Here is a 19,517-nt window from a genome sequence, read left to right as displayed (position 1 = left end):
AAAGGGGATTGGGATGAGGACTGATCAACCTCTTCTCCCAGATAACAAAGAGGACCAGAGGAAATGGCCACAAGTTGCGCCAGGGCCGGGCCGGGCCGGGCCAGGCTACTCCACTCCGCGCGGGCTCAGCCGGAGCGGGCACGAGGCGGCGGCGCGCGGCTGCGTACCCGGAGGCGCTCAACGGTCGCTCCCTAACGGCCGTGGGGCGGCTCCAAGCAGGCGGCCGCGCACCTGCGCTACAGCCTCGTCCCCGCGGACAGGAGAGTGTCTGGGAAACCTCAGTGTTGGTGTCTCCTGACAGGCGAAAGCCAGTCTCTCTTGCTAGAGAAATTGCTTTCAGTTCTGCCCACACGCCAAGGCTTTTCCGTCCTCATGAGCTTCCCCCGTGGCAACGCTGGGAAGATGTTTCGCAGTCTTGTTTCCAAATCTGCTTCCTCCAGAGAGTTGCTTCTAGTATGTAAGTAATCATTTGTGATGAAATTTAAAAAAGGAAAAACAACCAAAACTGCGCACACAACCTAAAATCCATTAAGGGAAGAACGCTTTAACCTGTAGACCCACAGTGGTGCTGAGCACTGATGGAGTTATGCTGCAGTCAGTTCAAGCACATGGCTCTCCTGTAGGCTGCTATGTGCCTACTGGGCGAGAAGCTGCAGTTACTTCTGGTTTAGAAGGGCAAATTATATGTTCTTATCTCTGAACTTTGTAACGTAGGCTAAAGGCATATTGACCCATTATAGGGAATGCTTTTAACTTTTTTTTTTTTTTTTTTTGTAGCTTAGAAGGCAAATTGTTTAGGAGGTCGAACACCCTTGTTTACTGTTCTGGTTACTTAAAAGAATTTGAAAGGCTCTAACTTCCCTGGATGTAAGAGGGAGTTAGGTAACTTTATTCCCCTATTCGTAGTATGGAAAAACGTTCCAGCTTGTGCTCTGCCCCACTGGCTTTTCTGAGCTCACACACTAATATTCTTCCAACACTCCATCTCTTTTTTTCATCATTGTGCTTTTCCTTTTCTTAAAAAAGATGTTTCTGTATTTACAATCTGTGCTACTTCTCTCTGCCTACCTTAACCTTTATCTAGATGAAAGCTCATTATTCAGACCCTAAGATTCCATGCCTTTGCTTTGTTTTCACCCAAACAAAATCTTAACTTCCTCCCTTTCCTATCTTAAATGCAGATTTACAAGTAAATGTGCTCCTTCCATCAAAGTTGAATCCAGCCTAGCAAAGTATGATTACTGTCTTGTAATGTCCTTGAGAGCCAGATAGAGGGTATTGGTTGAATAGTTCCTATTATTATTTCTCTGGGGATCTATTCGGTATTTCAGACTGCTACCCGCTTTTAGTTGGACACATTGTCCGTTATTGTCCATGTATTGTTATGAAAAAGCAGATACTTCACAGATTTGCCAGTCATCTCATCGCTGAGCTTCAGATTTCTTTAGAGCTAACAGTGCTTGAATACCAAGAGTATCCACCTGCTTTGATGCTAACAACTGTCAGAACATTAACCAGGGCTTCACTGCAGATTTTACAAAGAAACTGAATATGGAAAACGTATGCTAGAGCCCGGCTGAGCAAATGGATGATATTTCTCTCATTTGCATCAGGAGTACTGCTTTCAATGACATTTCTTGTTTTTCTTCATTGTGTTATTGTTATAAAATCTTCTCCAAATTAACTGATTACTATGTGGTTTGCCAGAGTTTTATATCAATGGCATACAAAACGTTTCCAGTTCTAAAAACACAATTTAAAATTATGGTTAATTACTGGGGACATCAACTTAATCCTCTTAATCTAGACCCAGAAAAAAAAAAAAAAGTAGGGTTTCATTCTCTTGAACTACAGTGCCTAAACCAGCATCCAGAATGAGAAATTAAAACTCATGAGTTGGGTGCTGAGGTGCTTAATGCTATGCCTGTAATGAGATATTCCTAGGTTCTCCGAAACAGTTCTATATCAAAAATATCTTCAATGTAAAGTGCAAAATCAATGTTAGGGTAGCCCTAAAGTTTGACTGCCACTTTTGAGTTCCTAGATACTTTTATGCAGCTGCATTCTCTGGAAAATAATCCCTTAAAAGTTGAAGAATATTTTTGTATAGTGAGGTGTGGGTTTTTTTGTTTTTTGTTTTTGTTTTTTAAGAAATATGAATTTTTTCCTCCTATAATTAGCTACCCTTTGTATTTTCTATATAGCTGGGAAAATAGATACTTGGTGTAACTATAAGCATGTCAAAAATTCACTTGCAGCCAGTATTTGTGCTAATGATGATATTGTAACAGCAGCTTGCATGAAAATTGTTGTTAGTATTTATATACATGCAGTACTTTTATGAGCCAGGTTGACTTAATTTCCTTTGAAGACACATACATAATTTTCCAAGTTCTTATGTAGTTAGCTTACCTATTAGACTGAGATTCTATTTATGGAATAATATAGCACATTCTCTACCAATATGTGGTCATGTATTTGTAAAAAAAAAAAAAAAAAAAAAAAAAAAAAAAAAGACCCTATCACACAGGCACAGGAGGAGACAGTAAGGTTGCTATGGGAACCTTAGCTCTAAATGGTCTGGCTTTTGTTGGCTTAAAATCTCAAACATTGTGTTGCATTAATTATGTTTTTGTTGAGGTTCTTTGCACTGAATATGAAATTTGTTGGATTGCTGTTTCAGTTTTACATATTTGTGTGCAACATTTTTAAAAACAAAACGGCTTGTGTTACCTAATGGAAGAAGGGCAGAATGTGTTTTATTATCAAACTGAATTACAGCACTGAAGAAAATACATTCAATAGGGACTAGGTTTTATTCATCTAGCTAAATTTCAGCTATCACTACCCTCAGTTACTGTATAATGCTCATGGATACTAACTAATGTAGAAGAAACGGCAGTGGGAGAGAGCCACAATAAAAGGCTGGAATGGAGTAGCAATTGTCAAAGGAAAGAGTTGGAGAAATCTGTTGGAAGCATGGGAGGAATTTTGGTACTAGTTTTGGTAGGGGGAAAGAAGCTGAAAACAGAAACTAAATAAAAAGAACCACAGAGAAAGATTTGGGGGAATACTGGGAAGAGAACTTGAACAATGACAGACAAAAAGTTGAAGGATTGCTTTTAGTGCAGGAGCCATAGGGAGAAGGGAGACAAATAGATAATGAGACTCTGAAAACAAGGTGAGTCTGTCTGGTGAAGGGGAGATGGCAGCAGATGGGTTGCTACTAAATGGTGTGATGAGGGAAATAATCGGACTCAAAACAAATGTCCCCAATTTGTGAAAATACTGTTAATCATATCCTGTTAATTATAAACCATAAAAACATCTTAATATATTTTAACATATTCAGCATATATACATATCTCTCCAGAAGTAATGCCTCCTATTTATTTCCATGGAAACCAGAGCAGATAGGAAGAGCACAATAATACTGTTTGATAATGTCTCAGTTAGAAAACACCATCTTTTCAGTGTAGAAACATTCTATAGCATTAAATTTCTTCCCTTTTCTAGAATTATTTGATAGTTTTCCTCTTAGAAAGCTACTTGAGGATAATGAATGTGATTTCATTTTCTTTTCTTAAATTATATTACTTACTCTTAAAAATATTATATTTTATTTGTTGAAATTTCCAGAGAACGATTACAGTCATTATCCCTCCTTATGGGTGGTACAGAGTCTGGAATTTTTACGTTGAAAACTGATACAGCACTTTAAAACTTTTTGGTGCTTTAAGCTTCTATGCTACAAGACTGCAAATAGGACAGATGTTAGCAGTAGGTATACTCCACTTTAAATGTCATCATATCATATGTTAACTAATTTAAACAGTCTGCTGAAATTTCACATTGTTTTAGCAACCATAAATCTTCAGTCAGAGTACATACATCTTCAAACTGATGAATGACTGCAGTTTTCATCTCTATTTTGTTTAAAAATGAAGAAGACAGTCCGGGGGAAGGGCCAGTCCCCTTTATAGAAATTTACAGAATTCTGTATATTAAAATAAGTAAATTTAATTTCACGTTACAGAGTTTTATCAAAAAGAAATAGAGATAATTGTCTTCATTAATATTAAAAGCAACAGCCTTTTTCTTCTGACTCTAAATAGACTGAGTAACATGCTTACGTATGTTCACAAGATAATTACCTACTGCTGTGGACTTCATGCTCCCGGAGAAGATGAGTAACTACCCAAGTAATTCTCATGTAATTTTAAGAGAAAAAGGAGTGTAACACCTGAACCAGTCTAATCCAATCCTGACAAAATCTGGAGGCAAATCACACACCTGTTACACTTAGAGTAGTTAACATCTCCTTTGCTCTTGACAAAATCAGAAATGATGGTAGTGATGTTTTTACGTGACATGAGTGTATAGCATAAAGGGGGCTCCAGGGATTTCCAGTAGGACTCAAAATGGTAACAGCCTGACCCAGTGTGTTCCAGCCTCTTGGCCTCCTAACAGCTACATGTGACTATTTAAAAAATATAATCCATAATGGTGCCCATTATGAAAAATACACCAGTGACAGAGTCATTTAATTTTTATGCATGTAGCTACTGTGATAAGGGATGAATTAATCAGATGGACACATAGTGACAGACCCTGTGATTTATCAAAGAGCATAAAGGCTTGGAGGATCTTTAAAGTTTATTAAAAAAAAAAAAAAAAAGCTTGAAATCAGACACTTCATGAACTGGAGCAGCACGCTAGCAAATACTTCAGTACTCACTGTGAGTTAGCACATCTCCTTCCACTGGGATGTTTTTGTGTAATATAAATGTGAGTGCATGAGACAGCTCCAGTTTCTTCAAACCTCTCCTGTGTTGGGGCCCACATAATTTACATCAGCCAAATTCTCTTAACTCTCATGGCCAAGGCTCTACTTCCTGAACATATCTTACCTCTGATTTCACAGTGATTATACAGAGACTAATTTGGTTATCCATACAACTCTGGAGAAAACTTCATCTTGTTTTGAGCCTTTCAAATACACATCCCATCATTTGACAATTACGGATCACAGAATTGCAGGGGTTGGAAGGGACCTCAAGAGATCATCGAGTCCAACCCCCTGCTAAAGCAGTTCCCTACAGTAGGTCGCACAGGTGGGCATCCAGCCAGGCCTTGAATATCTCCATAGAAGGAGACTCCCTGACCTCTCTGGGCAGCCTGTTCTAGTGCTCCTTCATCCTTACCATAAAGAAGTTCTTACGCATGTTGGTATGGAACTTCCTATGTTCACGTTTTAGCCCACAGCTCTCTAAATTGCTATGTATATAACTGTAATTCATGTGGACCTATGTTACTAGGATATACTTCCAGTAAAGAATGTAAATAATATCTTCAGAAATAGCAATAGACATTCACAACCTTCTGACAGAGGAAATAACACCACAGAATGACATGCCTCCTCTTATGAGTGAGATGAAGAAGACTGAGAAGAGCAAGGGCTTAAAATTTGACAAAGATGTCTTCTTATGCATCTCTTGGACGTGTATTCCAATTTCCTATTCCTGAGAATAAACGGAAAATTTTGATGTCAAACTATAGTTCTGTCCATCTTCAATGGAATAGCTGGAATACGGGATAACTAGGAAAAAATGCAAATAATACTGACTCTAGTAAGACTCTAGCCATTGTCCTGTGTGACATCTTAAAACTAAACTAGGAAAAGCAGGCTGAAAAAAACCTCAGTTTTTAAGTGGGCCTGAGAAAGGCACTTGATTCTGTACTGTAGCTGTACAATTCTGCTAGTATGTATACATATACATATGTATACATATACAATTCTGTAGCCATAGTTCTGCTAGTATTTTCACTGTCAGACCACACATGCTGTAAGCCCCTAATGTAACAGGATTGAGTTTGTAGTGATCTGGATTGATTAAGAGAAATGGTCTAAAACCAGCAAGATAATATGTAGTGAAGGCAAGTAATCGTAGACTTCAGAAGGAGAAATCAAACGACTCCAAAATAGGATATAACTGGCTAGGGAACAACAGTATGGAAAAGAGACAGGAAGTTATTCTGGATTACAAATTGATGATGATCTGTGATTTTGTTGAAAATATTTTAGGCTATATTAAGGGGAATTGCAGTATATGAGAAGCAGATGACAATTGTTCTGCTTTACTTGACTTTGGAGAGACCTACATTAGTACTGTGTCCTGTTTTGAATGTCCCACTTTAAAATGCAGGCGAGTTAAAGGGACTCCAGGGAGAAGATTAAAAATAAAAAATGAAGGGTGAAGGAATCGTGGAAGAAAAAAGACTGAAAAACGTAACAGCATTCTCCAACTTTTATGTAAAAGTTGTTCAGTGATCTCCAGTTGAGATGGAAGAAGAAATTTACTTCCAGGAAAGATTATTTAGGTTAATACTAGGAAAAAACCATCATTTGTGGATACTGAAGATCGATCATAAACCGAGATTTTTAAAGGCGTATACCTATAGACAGCGTGAGCCTTTTTAACTTAGCTGTCTGCAGGAGGACAAACTAAATGGTCCCTTAACATCTTTCAAATCCTTATTGTGTAGATTCTGTTCTTTGCAGTGTGGTTATTGCCACATATACTTTTACTGGTTCTACTCCACAGATGAGACCGAATACCCTACAACCACTGAAGCACACAGACAGAAACATCCATCATTATAGTCCAGATCTCTCATCTCTTTTGTGCAGTGTCAATCAGATTTTGGAGGTTCTTCTGATGAGAGGGAAATTTGTGAGAAACAAACTCACTGATCCTGCTGAAACAATTTCAATTACATATTTTCTGTTTATAACACACATTTGTGTTATAAACTCAACTTAAAAATCTTGAGGCAATGATTATTTTTGAAGCATCTCTGAGAATTTCAGCTGCAAGTCAGCAATTACGTTTCTGATGGGTGCGAGACCATTACAGAAAAACACCATCAGCAGGCCTTGCTTTGTTAATTGACAATTAAGAACACTTACTTATTTCCATGCATGATTGTGAGAGAGATTGCTGTGTAACTTAAAGTGAAGAAAGTTTCCGTATTTATTAAATGTGCTTAAAACTACTTTAAAGTTGACTTAGGCATATACCTTTGATTTGAAAAGCAAGAGATTAGAGACAGGATCTGATATTGTACATATATACATAGTATGTTTTGTATGTGGGATGCTTTTGGATGCCTTAAGTAACAGTTTGTGCTTTTATTTTTATTATGGTAAAATTTTCTATAATTTTGTTTTCCTGATTACATAGTCGTTGATTTTTATTTTTCATGACAGTTGCATTCATTATCTTCTTAGATGAAAGACTGTTGTGATTATCCCATGCTACTTGTATGAAGAAATGCTATGTTTTATATTTCACCTCCTTTAAACCAATTAAAACTTCTGTTCTTTTAGTAAAATCATGAAATAGTTCAGCTCAGAGACAGATGAGAACAGATTTATAATGTTGGCTAATCATAAAGCTTGGATTGCAACCAGTAAATGTATTTGATCAGTTTGTATGCAAAAACATATTGCCATTAAAATATTACAGCAAAAAATAGCAGAGAAAGGGAAAAGATTATTTAAGATTAACAACAGAGTCGCTACAGGAAACTTACAGCAAGTATGATAAAGTGAATCAAAATATACAGAACTATATTTTATACAGACAGTTTGAGTATACCTTTTAAGTATATGTTACCCTTTCACCATTTCCAGAATTACTGTTAACAGTTTTATCGTTAATGTTCAAACGTATCAAAGTAAGCTGTAAAATAATTACACAATGTAATTACTAAAGAATAATCAAAAATACAAAAAATTTTCCCAAGTATTTCAGATGGGTTATTTTACATTCAAGATAGAAAACATCTTTTCTTCTTTTGTATGATGCCATGTATAAATTTGAAATCATTGTCTTTTATAGAGTTTCAGTTTTGCTAATGATCACAGTTCTAACTTAGGAGAGGTATTGTTTCGCAGTAGCTGTGCATGGTTCTGAGCTGTGCACCAAATTCTGCTGCCGCCTTCTAGAAAAATGTGGGCTTCCAGACATAACCCAGTCCCTCCAGAATGAAATGTTATTTCCTAAAGTACTGTATTGTGGCTGACGATGCTGTACATACCTTTCCATCAGTCTTTTATACATATAACTCTCAATTTGATGCTGAATGAGTCTTAACTTTTTTGGTCCAATACAGTTGCTTGATCTCAGTGTCCAACAAGGAAACTCACAGATTTAAGGCAAAATTGTTTCTCTCTGAATTATTATAATGCAGTAATGACTAGGAAGGTAACATTTAAGCACAAGCCACAACAATGAAGAGCAGGATTTTTATTTTCAAAATACTCATGACACTAACAGAAAATCCAGTAGATGCTTGTTCATTAGGGTTATTCTGCAAGAACACAACCTTGCATTTTGAGGTAGGCTGATCAGATTTGAAAAATGTCGTTCCTTCAAAGGAAAGATTTAAGAAGACATTTCAGACTAAATCCTGATGATCTTTCATAGCCCATTTTTATTTACTGTTTACTCAGCAAACTATGATGTCAAAATTTAACAAAAAACATTTCCAAATCTTGATGCGTTGTTGTAAATTGTAGCACACAGACAAGGTGTACTTTTCCATTTGGGAATATTCTGGAAGATTAAATATATCTGATTTTGCTTTAAAAATGCATAGAGGAAAAATGGGCATCAGGTTGTAAAGATAGAAGAAAAATATACATATATATTTAATAGAGGATATAGCGCATCAGTAATACATTCAAAGAACTGTTCCAAAAACAGCAGTGGAAAACAGTGAAACATAATTCAGTCCATAATCGTTATTTTCTAAATGGCATTACTGTTAAAAAAAAAACCTTAAATTTGTAGTCTGCAAAATGGGTTTGTGGACTGTAAATTACAAAAGATTTGATTCAGAGTACCTATAAATTCCCTAAAACTTCTGTATTTGATTAATGTAGCGGTAAAACAAAATAAGCAGTGTATACAGCCAGAACTATAGAATTTGCAAAATTGTAACCCTGATTCTATTTTATTTCTTAAGTAAGGAAATAGAGTTCCAATGAGTAATGTTCCCTATTTTATTGACTAACCTTACAAAACTATAGTTAAAACAAGAAGTAGTTGGGAAAGAATCAGAGATATAAAGAAGAAAGATATGTTTTTATTTGTCATTTCAGTACTAAGTCATCTAATTCGTATTTATTAATAGCAAGTTTTTACTGCGGGAAGAGAAGGAAAAATGAGATTTGTAAGATGAAAGAAAAAGTCATTTTCGCCTAAGGAGGTAATCAGCTTTTCACTCTCTGCAGTGCTGTGACAATAGAGCAATGCAGATGTAAATGTTTGTAAATTCAGGATCTTAGATTATGTCCTGGGATTGTCAACTGCCCATAATGGAAATGGTCAACTTCTAGAGGCTGCTAAAGGCCAGGAAGTAATGAGCTGCTCTACTTTATTCCTGGGTTCTTACTCAGAGAACTCAACTAATATTTGGACTGGAAAAAAACACTGTAAATTCTGTATGATTTTCTTCATCAGGGGTAGGAATGCTCATTTTCTCATTGCTCACTCAGTTACTTCTTATACATGACAGAATCCTCTGGTTCTAAGCAGAGTTAAGAGGTTGCTGGCAAGACTTGGCTCATCAGTATTGCACTCCCCGCAGATACTTTGCAAACAAACAACAAAAAAAAACAAACCGCCAAAGCTGAGCAAAATAAAATAATTTAATAAAAAGCTTTATGGAAAAAAAAATGAGATTTTACTACATACTGGCTGCTTGTATCCTATTAAAAGAAAGGGAAAAAAAATAACACAAAAAAACAAACAGAACATCGCAATGAGATGTAACTTGAGGGCAGCTCTTCTAAAATCAACCATGCACCCAGATTCATACTGATAACTTCTTCCATTGCTATTTATATTTTGATCTTTTAATGTTAGGTTTCTATTAAGCACATATGGTGTTCTGTTTTTTTAAATATAATTAGCTTGCACAGAATTTTCCTAATTGATTCCTGTTTATTACTAATGAAAGAGGAATATTCTGTGATTCCTTTTGCATAAAAAATTATTTTTTTCTACAAAGATTTTGAGAATGGAGAAGTGTAAATGTGGCAGCGCTACTCCAGGTTTTGGAATTTTTATTTCATTATTTTATTTTCATTATTTTATTTCATTAGTTCTGCTGATATCAGGGAGCAGTCTGACATCTTTCATGTCTTACAGGGCACCACTGTGCTTTTATTTGTTTTTCTGCATTTCTTTCTCGTGTCCAGACTAAGCACTCTCACTTACGTGTCTCTAAGCACATTGGCTTATGGTTGGTATCTGTATAGAAACCTCAGGAATGAACATACTGACTTGAGAAATCTTGCAGTTTTCCTGTGTCTAACTTTTAATCTTCATATGCACTATGTACTTGAACTTAACCTAGTTTTGGACTACATTGGGCATAGTCTTTACATTTCATCAGTTGTGGAAGCTTGCTTTTCAGTAATTTGTCATAAAAATTCCTCATTTCTGCAGTAAAAGTAGCATTAATAGAATGCCAGCTTTAGGAATCTGTTAAAGAAAGCAATCTCTGGTTTTTGACAGTTCTAAACGGTCAGAATTTACCTTCTGGTTTTTAAAAGACGTTCATTTTGGTAGTTAAGTATCCTGGGAAGACTTTTTAAAATATATATCCCTACATGCTAGAAAATAAGTATATTTTTATTTTAAAAATCATATACATCTGAGGCCATGACTTGCAGTTTCTGTGCAGTTGCCTTGCCAACGCTGTGCTTTTTGCAGAATCCCAGTTTTGCATTTAAACGTACCTTGGCCACGGAGAACGCTGATTGACAACGCTCTGTAAGACCTTTGTGGCCCGCTGCCGTATTGTGCCCGAGCAGGGGAGGCCAGCAGGCCTTCGTCCTGCGCAGTGGGCTCCCTGCCTCTTGAAAGTTCATTCATTTTACGCAGTCCGATCCACCTCCTCACCTCCAAAAAGCTGCCGCCTCCGATCTGATCGGGGGGAGCGGAGACCCGAGACGTTACCGGGCGCAGCCCTACTGCGGCCATTTTATCGCCTGGGGGCCGGGGGACGCCGGCGGCCCCGCTCCGCCTGGGGACGGGCGAGCCAGGGTTCCGGGGAGGCCCCGCCGCGCCGTTCATGGAGGAGAGGGGCGGCAGCGCAGCGCGCACCGCTTCCTCGTCCTCCCCCTCGGCTCGGAAGCGCCTCCGCCGGAGCCCCGGCCAGGCCCGTCTCCCTCGCCGGACGCCATCGGCGGCTGCAGGGCCGGGCCCGGCCGGCATCGGCGCGGGGGGCTGCGGCGGGCGGGCAGGGTGAGGGAGGAGCGGGCGCGACGCCGCCGCTTTCTCCTGCGCGGGGCCGGAAGGCAGCGCGGCCCGGGCCGCCGTGCGCGCCGTGCGGGAGGAGGGCCGGGCCTCGGCATCGCCGCCGCTGCGGGTCGGGCAGCCTTCCGCAGTGGGGGTGGGTGAGCGGCGGAGCGCGCAGGCCGGGGGAAGGGCCAGGCCCCGCCGCCTCGCTGGGCGATGGAGTGAGGCAGCGCGGCTCCGGGAAGATGGCCGGTGGCGGCGGCGGCGGCGGCTGCAGAGACAGCCTGTTTCTGGAAGGTGCGTGCACGGCTGGCAGGAGGAGGGCGGCCCGCGGGCTGCCTTTCCCTTCTGGCAACCGGCGAGGGGCACGGTACGGACTGGGGAACGGGGGAAGGCGAGCGAGCGCGTGTGTATGTGCATCGGGGGGGAGGAACGGGTCCCCTTGGGGGGACGACGACAATGAGAGGTGCCTCGGTGGCGTGGGGGAAGGGTGGGTGCCGTAAAGGGTGGCTTCGTCGGGTAAAAAGAGACCCGCTCTGGGGGAGGGCTTAAGCGAGGGGGATTTGATTTCTGGTTCTTTCTTTCGTTCTGCAATTTTCGGAGGCGGTGGGAGCGCGGCGCTCTGCTGGCGGGGCAGAGCGCGGCCGGGGCCGGGCGCAGCAGGGCCGGGCGGGCGGCGGGAGCGGCCGCGTGAGGGCGGGGGCTGCCGGCCCGGCAAGGTTAGCGCGAGGTGAGGGCAGCGCCGCCCGGCCGGCATTGCCCTGCCGTGAGCTGCTGCCGGGCCCCGGCCTGGGCTGTGCTCGTTCCCCTCGCCGCACAACGAGGCTGGTCTCTTTCTGAAATGCTAGCGTAAAGGCCCACGTGGGGCTGAGGTTAATTTGGGGAGGGGGTCACTTTATTCTTACGTTTGTAAGCGCGATGATGAATCTGTCAGCTGCAGATGAACCTTTTAAAAGCAGTTGAGAAGCCTTGAGTAATTTTTTCAACGTGCAGTTTTTTTTTTTTTCTCTTTAAAGCTTTAATTGTGGTGCAAATAGTCCACTGATATTCGAATATGTTTAACTGTTGAATCTTCACAGTTTAACCCATGGAAAAAGAAATACTGCAGTCTCATGAAATAGTTATAAGCACGTAGCTGGTTGACAGGCTAATAGCTGCTCAATTTTTACCAGGATGATAGGTAAAAAATATATTGATGAAGTAGACTACTTCTGATGTGTATATTTCAAGTCAGATCTAAGTTTAGCAGTTGAGATTTTGTGTGTCTGTACTGACAGGTATTGTCTTTTACAGCTTTTATCTTCCTGAGGGATGTTGAATTTTGTTCTTTTATTACTAGAGGTCTGGATTGGAATTTCTACGTAAACAATATAGTATTCTTCTAAAGAATTGGTCTGAAGTTCAGAAACTCCTGGTTAATAACTACTGTCCCGCTACCTTCCTTCTGCCTTTAAAGCGTTTGATGGTGAAACACAGATGCTTCATTGTAGGCACTGCATTTTCTCCTGAAGTCTCTCCATTGAGTACAGCGAGGGTTGCATGCTACTAGAAGTGTCACAAAGATGTTCAGTCACTGTCTCCTCTGTGCACCTTGCATGCATACTGTTTGGGCAGTGGCTCGCAGATGACAGGCTCCATGTGTAGTATCCACATTTCTTCTTTTTGAGATCTCATTTCATTAGCAGTTACTATCATGACCCTGGGTAGCATCCTCCTTGGAAGTTTCAGTATTGCATGACTGATGGACAGAGTAATCAATCAGTTTTGTGTTTCCCTGTTATTTGGGGACATGTTAATTTTAGCACTAATGACACGATTGGATACAAACCCTGGGAATGTATGGGTGTATTTGCATGCGTGTGTTAGGAATCTTGTGTGAAGAAAACCTAATGTGGACAGCGGTGGAATAAATATCTGAGGGTGGACCAAGTCCGGATAGGATAATCGTACTGTATCAGATCTAGTAAGAGCAGGTTAACTTTGTACTCATTTGAAGCAAAGGAAAAAGAAGGCTTTAAGATGTTACTTGGAAGGCTCTTAGTAATGAGGGCTGACTTCATAAGGAAAAATAAAGGTATCTAAGATATGTATGTAGGTTTTCCAGCAGTCTTTAATCTGGAAACATATGACAGCATGTTAGATTAACCTGATGATGTAGAACAACCATTATTCAAAGATTGAATTTTAGACAAGCATGAGAGTGCCGCATTTGTGAAACAAGTTCAGCATGGACAATTGCAGGGATGAAAGTGCATTGAGTAGGGGGCATCACAACTTCTACTGCAAGGCTGTGATTACTATATGAGCCTAGAATTCTAACTATACTTAGTCTGAGTCTGTATATTTCACAGACTCCAGTGAAGTCTGCAAAAGCAGCAAGCGGCAATTGTTTATGTGATGTTTTTTGGAAGGTTGGAAGAGGGAGAACTGAGAATTCCTCTGTCCATCCCTGCCATTGATGTGCAAAACAAATGAGTTAGGTACCAACTGCAGTTGTGTCACTGTAATTGAACTCAATCTAATAGAAACATGCGTCTCTCTGTCGGTGTGTACATATATCTGTATATACAAAGAAAATTCTGATGCTGTCAAACTTACATTGGCTATCAATCTGACTTAAAATAAACATGCAGTTAAAAGAAATTATTATTTGCAGGAATGATATTTAGAATTTTGGTTTGGATAACAAATGTCCGTTAAGATACTGCTTTTTTTTCTCTTATTTAGTGTAATAGATATTAATATGAAGAGCTGTGGTTGTCATTCTGTTGTTAAAGTGTTTCCTTTTAATATTTCTATTATTTCATTCTCCAATAAAAACAAAGTAATCTTTCTGGAAGGGTGTTCCTTGTCTGATTTACCTACTGTCTTTCTGGTAATGCCCTTCTTCAATAGTGTGATTCATACAAATATTCATTTTGGCCAGTCTTTCCATATCTTTTATGCTGTGTGCTGTATAGACTGCCTTATGGAAGACGTGAAAAAGGATACTAGAATGGTAACGTCTGTCCCTTTAAAGCTGTATTCATTATCCTTCTGCAGCAGTGCTCATAGTTTTTAGTATTGACAAGTATATATTGATATACATGACCTGCATGTTTACTTTCCTTGAAACGTTGAGGCTTTTAAAATTCAGAAAAACTGAAAGTACCATATTTTTTGTTATTTAAGCTAGCGTAGAAGTGGAATTACTAAAACTTTCTCCTTGTTTTCTGAATTTACTTTCCTCCAGTAAGTTTTAGTTACAGGAAGAAAGTGCAGAAATTTATGCTAATGAAGTAGGCCCCTTGCATGGGAATTCTTTCCTGATTTGGAGGACTACAAATTTCATGAACAGAGATTTACATCTGTGGAAATTCATGTGCTTTTCACTTGATAGTCAGACATAAAATGTAAAGCAAGGATTGACAAATCTGATTAGATTTAGGATAGGGGAATGTTCAGTGCTTGCTGTAGGAGTGGAGAGTACTACTGAGCTTTTCCCCTGTAGAAAATTTTTGGGAACTCTGTTTTATTCTACCGGAATGGATGTTATTGGATGTTATTGAGCTGTGAGGAAATTACGTGTTACCTGCTGCAGAAACATAGTGAAACTTTTAATTTAAGGCTGGAGAAGAGAAATGATGAACTTGAAAGTATTCCCAAACACATATATTTTCCAGAACAAAAGAGAATGCTTTTATTCCTTCCTGTTTTCTTTTTCCAGTCTCCCAGTAGTTACAATAGTGATAATGAGAGCTAATTTTGAAGTTTCTGTTTGAGGACCTCCTCTCTAAGGAATGTGGCCAGTCACTACCTTCAGAGCTGCTGAGAGATTTTGGTGCAGTCATGACAGGAATTTGCTCAATTTTCATTCCATTTTCTTGGCTACAGGTTTCCTAATGGCAATAGAGAAAGCTATTTGGATTACCCATTAGTAGCAGCAGCAGAAGCTTCAGTTTTCTGAGGACTCCAGAAAGCTGCTTGGTTTTTCATTCAGTTCACGTGTAAAGAATGGTCTTCACAAAATGAGAGGTTGAGGGCTTGTGTATTTTCTTAAAGGGAGCTGAGATTCTGAAGCAGCGCAGAAACATACAGCCTGTGTATATTACTGTATAGACAGCTGCCATTTGAAGTGGTGGTCAGCCTTTCCTGCTTTTTCATTTGTATCTTTCTGTGAAATATCTGATGAGAATAATTCAAATTAGGGGGGCAGAGCAGAGTTTATATTCAGATAGAATACTTGAAAATTTTCTACCTGCTGCGACTCTTCTCTTATTTATTTTCTCTTAAAAGTGAAATTACTGTCTTAATTGTCCCCACTGCCGTCTCTGACACTTTTTTTGTGACTTAGTGGAGACAGGTATTAGCTTGGAACTGTAGGAATATCATTCGTTTTCTTCCATGTCTTTTTCAGAATCTGAACTACTTTATGCTGTTGGGCTCCTCTCTGGTCTCCATCAGCCCCATCAATATCCGGATATGTTCTGCTCCTTTCTTCTGTTTTTCTTGAGAATGATTTTCTACTTGAAAGTGAGGAATTTATGATGCTGATGTCTTTCTAATGTCTCCCTGTTTTCAGTCTCATTCAGAATTTCTTTACAGCACTGTGTCTGTTTCTTTTCAGGCTGTTGTTTCACTGTTCTGCTTCCGCATCGTGTCCTTCCTTTAATTTTGAGATGGGATTTTAGAAGCCCAGACTTGTCTTCAGCTTTCTGAATTGGAAGGCACCTCTGTGCAGTTTTCGGTTTTGTTTTGTTTGTTTGTTTGTGATGGGAGCATCTGTTATTTGGTGTAAGAGTAACTGCCTTGTACAGGAGGCTTCATCTGCTTTGGTTTTTTTTTTGGCACTTGGGTTTGGTAGGAAAGCACTAGTCTGCCCTCAAAGAAAGTATGGAAATTCTCTTGTCTTTCTGTGAAGGAAAAAAAAAAAAGTGGGAACGTTCCTAAAAGAGATCCTTGCACTCTTCTTCATGTAAGTATAACTGTAAAAATAATAGTAATGATATAAGAATATCATCAATATATGATTTGATGGGTAGGTTGACGTGAAAGAGGGTGGTTAGGTATTGGAACAGGCTGCCCAGGGAAGTGCACTTCTCCTGGAGGTTTTCAAGAAAAGGGTGGATGTGGCACTAAGGAACCATGGGTTAGTGGGCACGGTGGTGGTGGGATGATGGTTGCGCTAGATGATCTTAGTGGTCTCTTTCAACCTTAATGATTCTATGAAGGATAAATCAACATTTTTCATACACTTTACTTGCACAAATACTTTTATAATAAGCCTATCTGGATATTTGAATGTTTTGCTTCCTTTTTTTGTGCAAGGACAAAAACCATAGGGTATCATTATTGTAGTGATTTCAACAACTATGGTTTTTTTTTTTTTTTTTTTTTACTATTGTTTCTAAAAAATTATGCATGGATGTCAACACAGTATCAGACTTCTCCTTTTCTATAGAGCTTTGGTTGTGTCTATAATTGAGATGACTGAGGGATGTCCAAGTACTTTGTGGTGTAGCAGGTCCTATAAAGTGAAACCAATAGCCAAACTCAACTTGTCGCTTTTAAATATTGCTTTATAACAGTAAGTGAGGGGTTGCTGGTTTTTTTTTTTTGAGTCATCTTTCATCATTTTGTCTCCTTCCTTTTTGCTAATATCTTTTGAAGCCATTTGTTTGTAGAGGAGGAGAGGTAAATAGCTAGAAACTTGGTGAAACTTGCACGCTTTCCTAAAAGTGAGAAACCAGAAATCAATACCTTTGAAGCAAAAGTTTTCAGTGCTTCCTCAGCATGGCTCATTTTGCTTCTAAGTGATGTTGGACGCTGGCTGAGAAGTCAGGGTTAGAGCAGCTAGAGGACTCGGTGTGCAGGTCAGGGTGTGCATGCACGTATGCGTGTGCATTGAAGAAAGGAGTGAAAGACTGTGCACAATAGCTCAAGGTACAGCAGGAGGCTGAGAAAACACGATAAAAAATAGAGATGCCGTAGTGGAGGAAGCTGTAGAGGTGTAGGGGACAACTAGAGGGCAAATATAATTATTCTCTTATTCTAGAAGATACTTCCATTGGGAGAAAAACAGGTTTGGAATATTTCTTGACCTCAATTTTATTGCCTATATGGTTAAAAGTTGGAGATATTTTTTAAGGTAGGGTTGTGTTTCATGGGTTGGAGTCTCCCTGATGCTCTCAGTTGGTTCTTGCTTAAAGTCAAAGGTATGCTTTTATGATCTTTATTTATTTATTACATAGAAATGAACGCAGTGGTAATTTTATCTTATTTAATTTTTAAAAGCATGTCTTAAGCTTTCTATTACTGTTTTCAGCAGCAGAGAATGTATAATATTTTCAGGTGATGCTGTTCTTAAGCTGTGAAGTCAAAGTTGGTGTCTTGCGTTCACCAAGTTAGGTGCTTGCAAATGCCTGGGTCAGAGGAGTAAATGGCACTTGCCTTCCTAGGTGCTGTGCAACCCATGTTGATCAATAAATAATTACCGGGTAATATCTACTTCCTCATTTCTTTACAAATATAGGATAAAAGATGGTTTTGATTCTGCTTCTGAGGCCAGTAAAATTCTTGGCCATTAGGAAATGTGGAGAAGATAATGAGGTATTACTCAGTGACTTAAAATCAAATGATATATTTTTATTTGTTAAATCATTGCCTGATTTGGTGACACAAATTAGGCAATCTCCCCTATGGGGACAAGCTGACAGAGTTGGAGCTCTTCAGCCTGGATTAGAGAAGGCTCCAGGAGGGCCTTCCAGTGGCCTTCCAGTACCTGAAGGGGCCTACAGGAAAGCTGGGAAAGGACTTTTTATAAATTCAGGTAGCAACGGGATGAGGGGGCTTTAAACTGGAAGAGGGTAGATTTAGACTAGGTATTAGGAAGTAATTCTTTAACGTGGCGGTGGTGAGGCACTGGAACAGGTTGCCCGGAGAGGTTGTGGGTGTCCCCTCCCTGGAGGCATTCAAGGCCAGGCTGGATGGAGCTTTGAGCAACCTGGTCTAGAGGGAGGTATCCCTGCCTATAGCAGGGGGTTGGAACTACATGATCTTAAATATCTTTTCCAGCCCAAACTATTCTGTGATTCTAGGATGGAAGCTTTTCTTTTGAGAACTGTGAACTTTATAAGGAGAACTTAGTTTATTAGTGTGTACACCAATTTGTGAGTTGTCTTTTGAATACTTTAAATAGAACATAGTAAAAATGCTGCAAACTTACTTAATTTTCTTGTACAGTGTTGTCTCCCTGAACAGGACTGGGGATTGTGCCAAGTGGGATTCAAGCTCTGAAACAGAGCGTAGTATAAATCAGAATACAGAACGGCTAATGGTTATTTGGGTACTGTAACTAACAGGAATGATGAAGAGCAAATAACTTGAGAAGTTGTTTTTTACTTTTATTTATGGTATAGTATCTGCTACATGTTAAAATAACACTTTTGTGTTATTTGAATAACTTTTCTTTATAAGTAATCCGTGGAAAGAATTATGTCCTAATAACGTATGAGGATAGTTGGTTATTAAAATGGTGGTCGTAAAAGCATAAATACTGATGTCTCATAGTTAATGTAAACTAGCAATCTGCAGCTCACAGATATCAAATGTATAAATAATTCTTTCAGAATAAACTGTCCAGAGAACAGCGAGGTGATTGCAGTGTGATGCTGTTGTCTCATACAGAGTAATGATAAATTGTGTGTGTGGATTTCCTAAAGCAGTGAACCATGACATTGCTCCTTTTATCTTATCATACTGCAACTCCATTTTGAATGTAAAGCTGCATGCCAACTGTTTATTGGTTCTCTTTGCAAGGCTTAACATTATTAACTGGTTTAGGCACAGGGACTAACAGAATGCTTTAAACTAATTAAAGAACATACTGCAGCTGTGCTGCTCTGAGGGCTCCCTGCCGCAGGTGGGGGAGATGGGCTGCTCCTTCCCTTCTGACCTTGTCCAAATTCCAGCCTTGTGCTGCATCTCGAACTGTCCACTGCCCCTGGGACTCACCACTATATTGCCGAAGAGGTGGAACTTGGTGCTGGGTACTGTCTTGCCAGACTGTGCTTTGCCAAACCTCTGAAATTGCTCACTGAAGGGGAACATAAGAGATAGGACACTGGGTGGGCGGGCTTGGGGAGGGCAGACAGCCTCTGGGTGTGAGAGGTGTGGGATGTTCCCCATTTGGTCTCTGGTGAGCTGTAAATTCAAGTTAAGACA

The 19,517-nt window shown here is 39.6% G+C and overlaps 1 protein-coding gene across 4 annotated transcripts in view; it reads left to right on the top strand.

The window, feature by feature from the left end:
• Positions 208-19,517, top strand: part of SENP6 (SUMO1/sentrin specific peptidase 6) — an 83,533-nt gene continuing 64,223 nt past the window's right edge. For 3 of the 4 annotated variants that reach the window (XM_021390017.1, XM_021390016.1, XM_021390020.1), the window contains exon 1: positions 10,835-11,612. In XM_021390017.1, coding sequence (XP_021245692.1) covers positions 11,561-11,612 — 52 coding nt within the window. In that variant the 5' untranslated portion in view covers positions 10,835-11,560. Of the gene's footprint in view, positions 458-10,834; positions 11,613-19,517 lie in introns of those variants that run through there. The other variant, XM_021390018.1, reaches the window with a different exon arrangement.

This window comes from Numida meleagris, chromosome 3 (assembly GCF_002078875.1).
Source record: "Numida meleagris isolate 19003 breed g44 Domestic line chromosome 3, NumMel1.0, whole genome shotgun sequence".
In the NCBI taxonomy this organism is placed as follows: Eukaryota; Metazoa; Chordata; class Aves; order Galliformes; family Numididae; genus Numida; species Numida meleagris.
The sequence above is the reverse complement of the archived record's forward strand: the minus strand, read 5'-3'. Positions and strand labels throughout refer to the sequence as shown.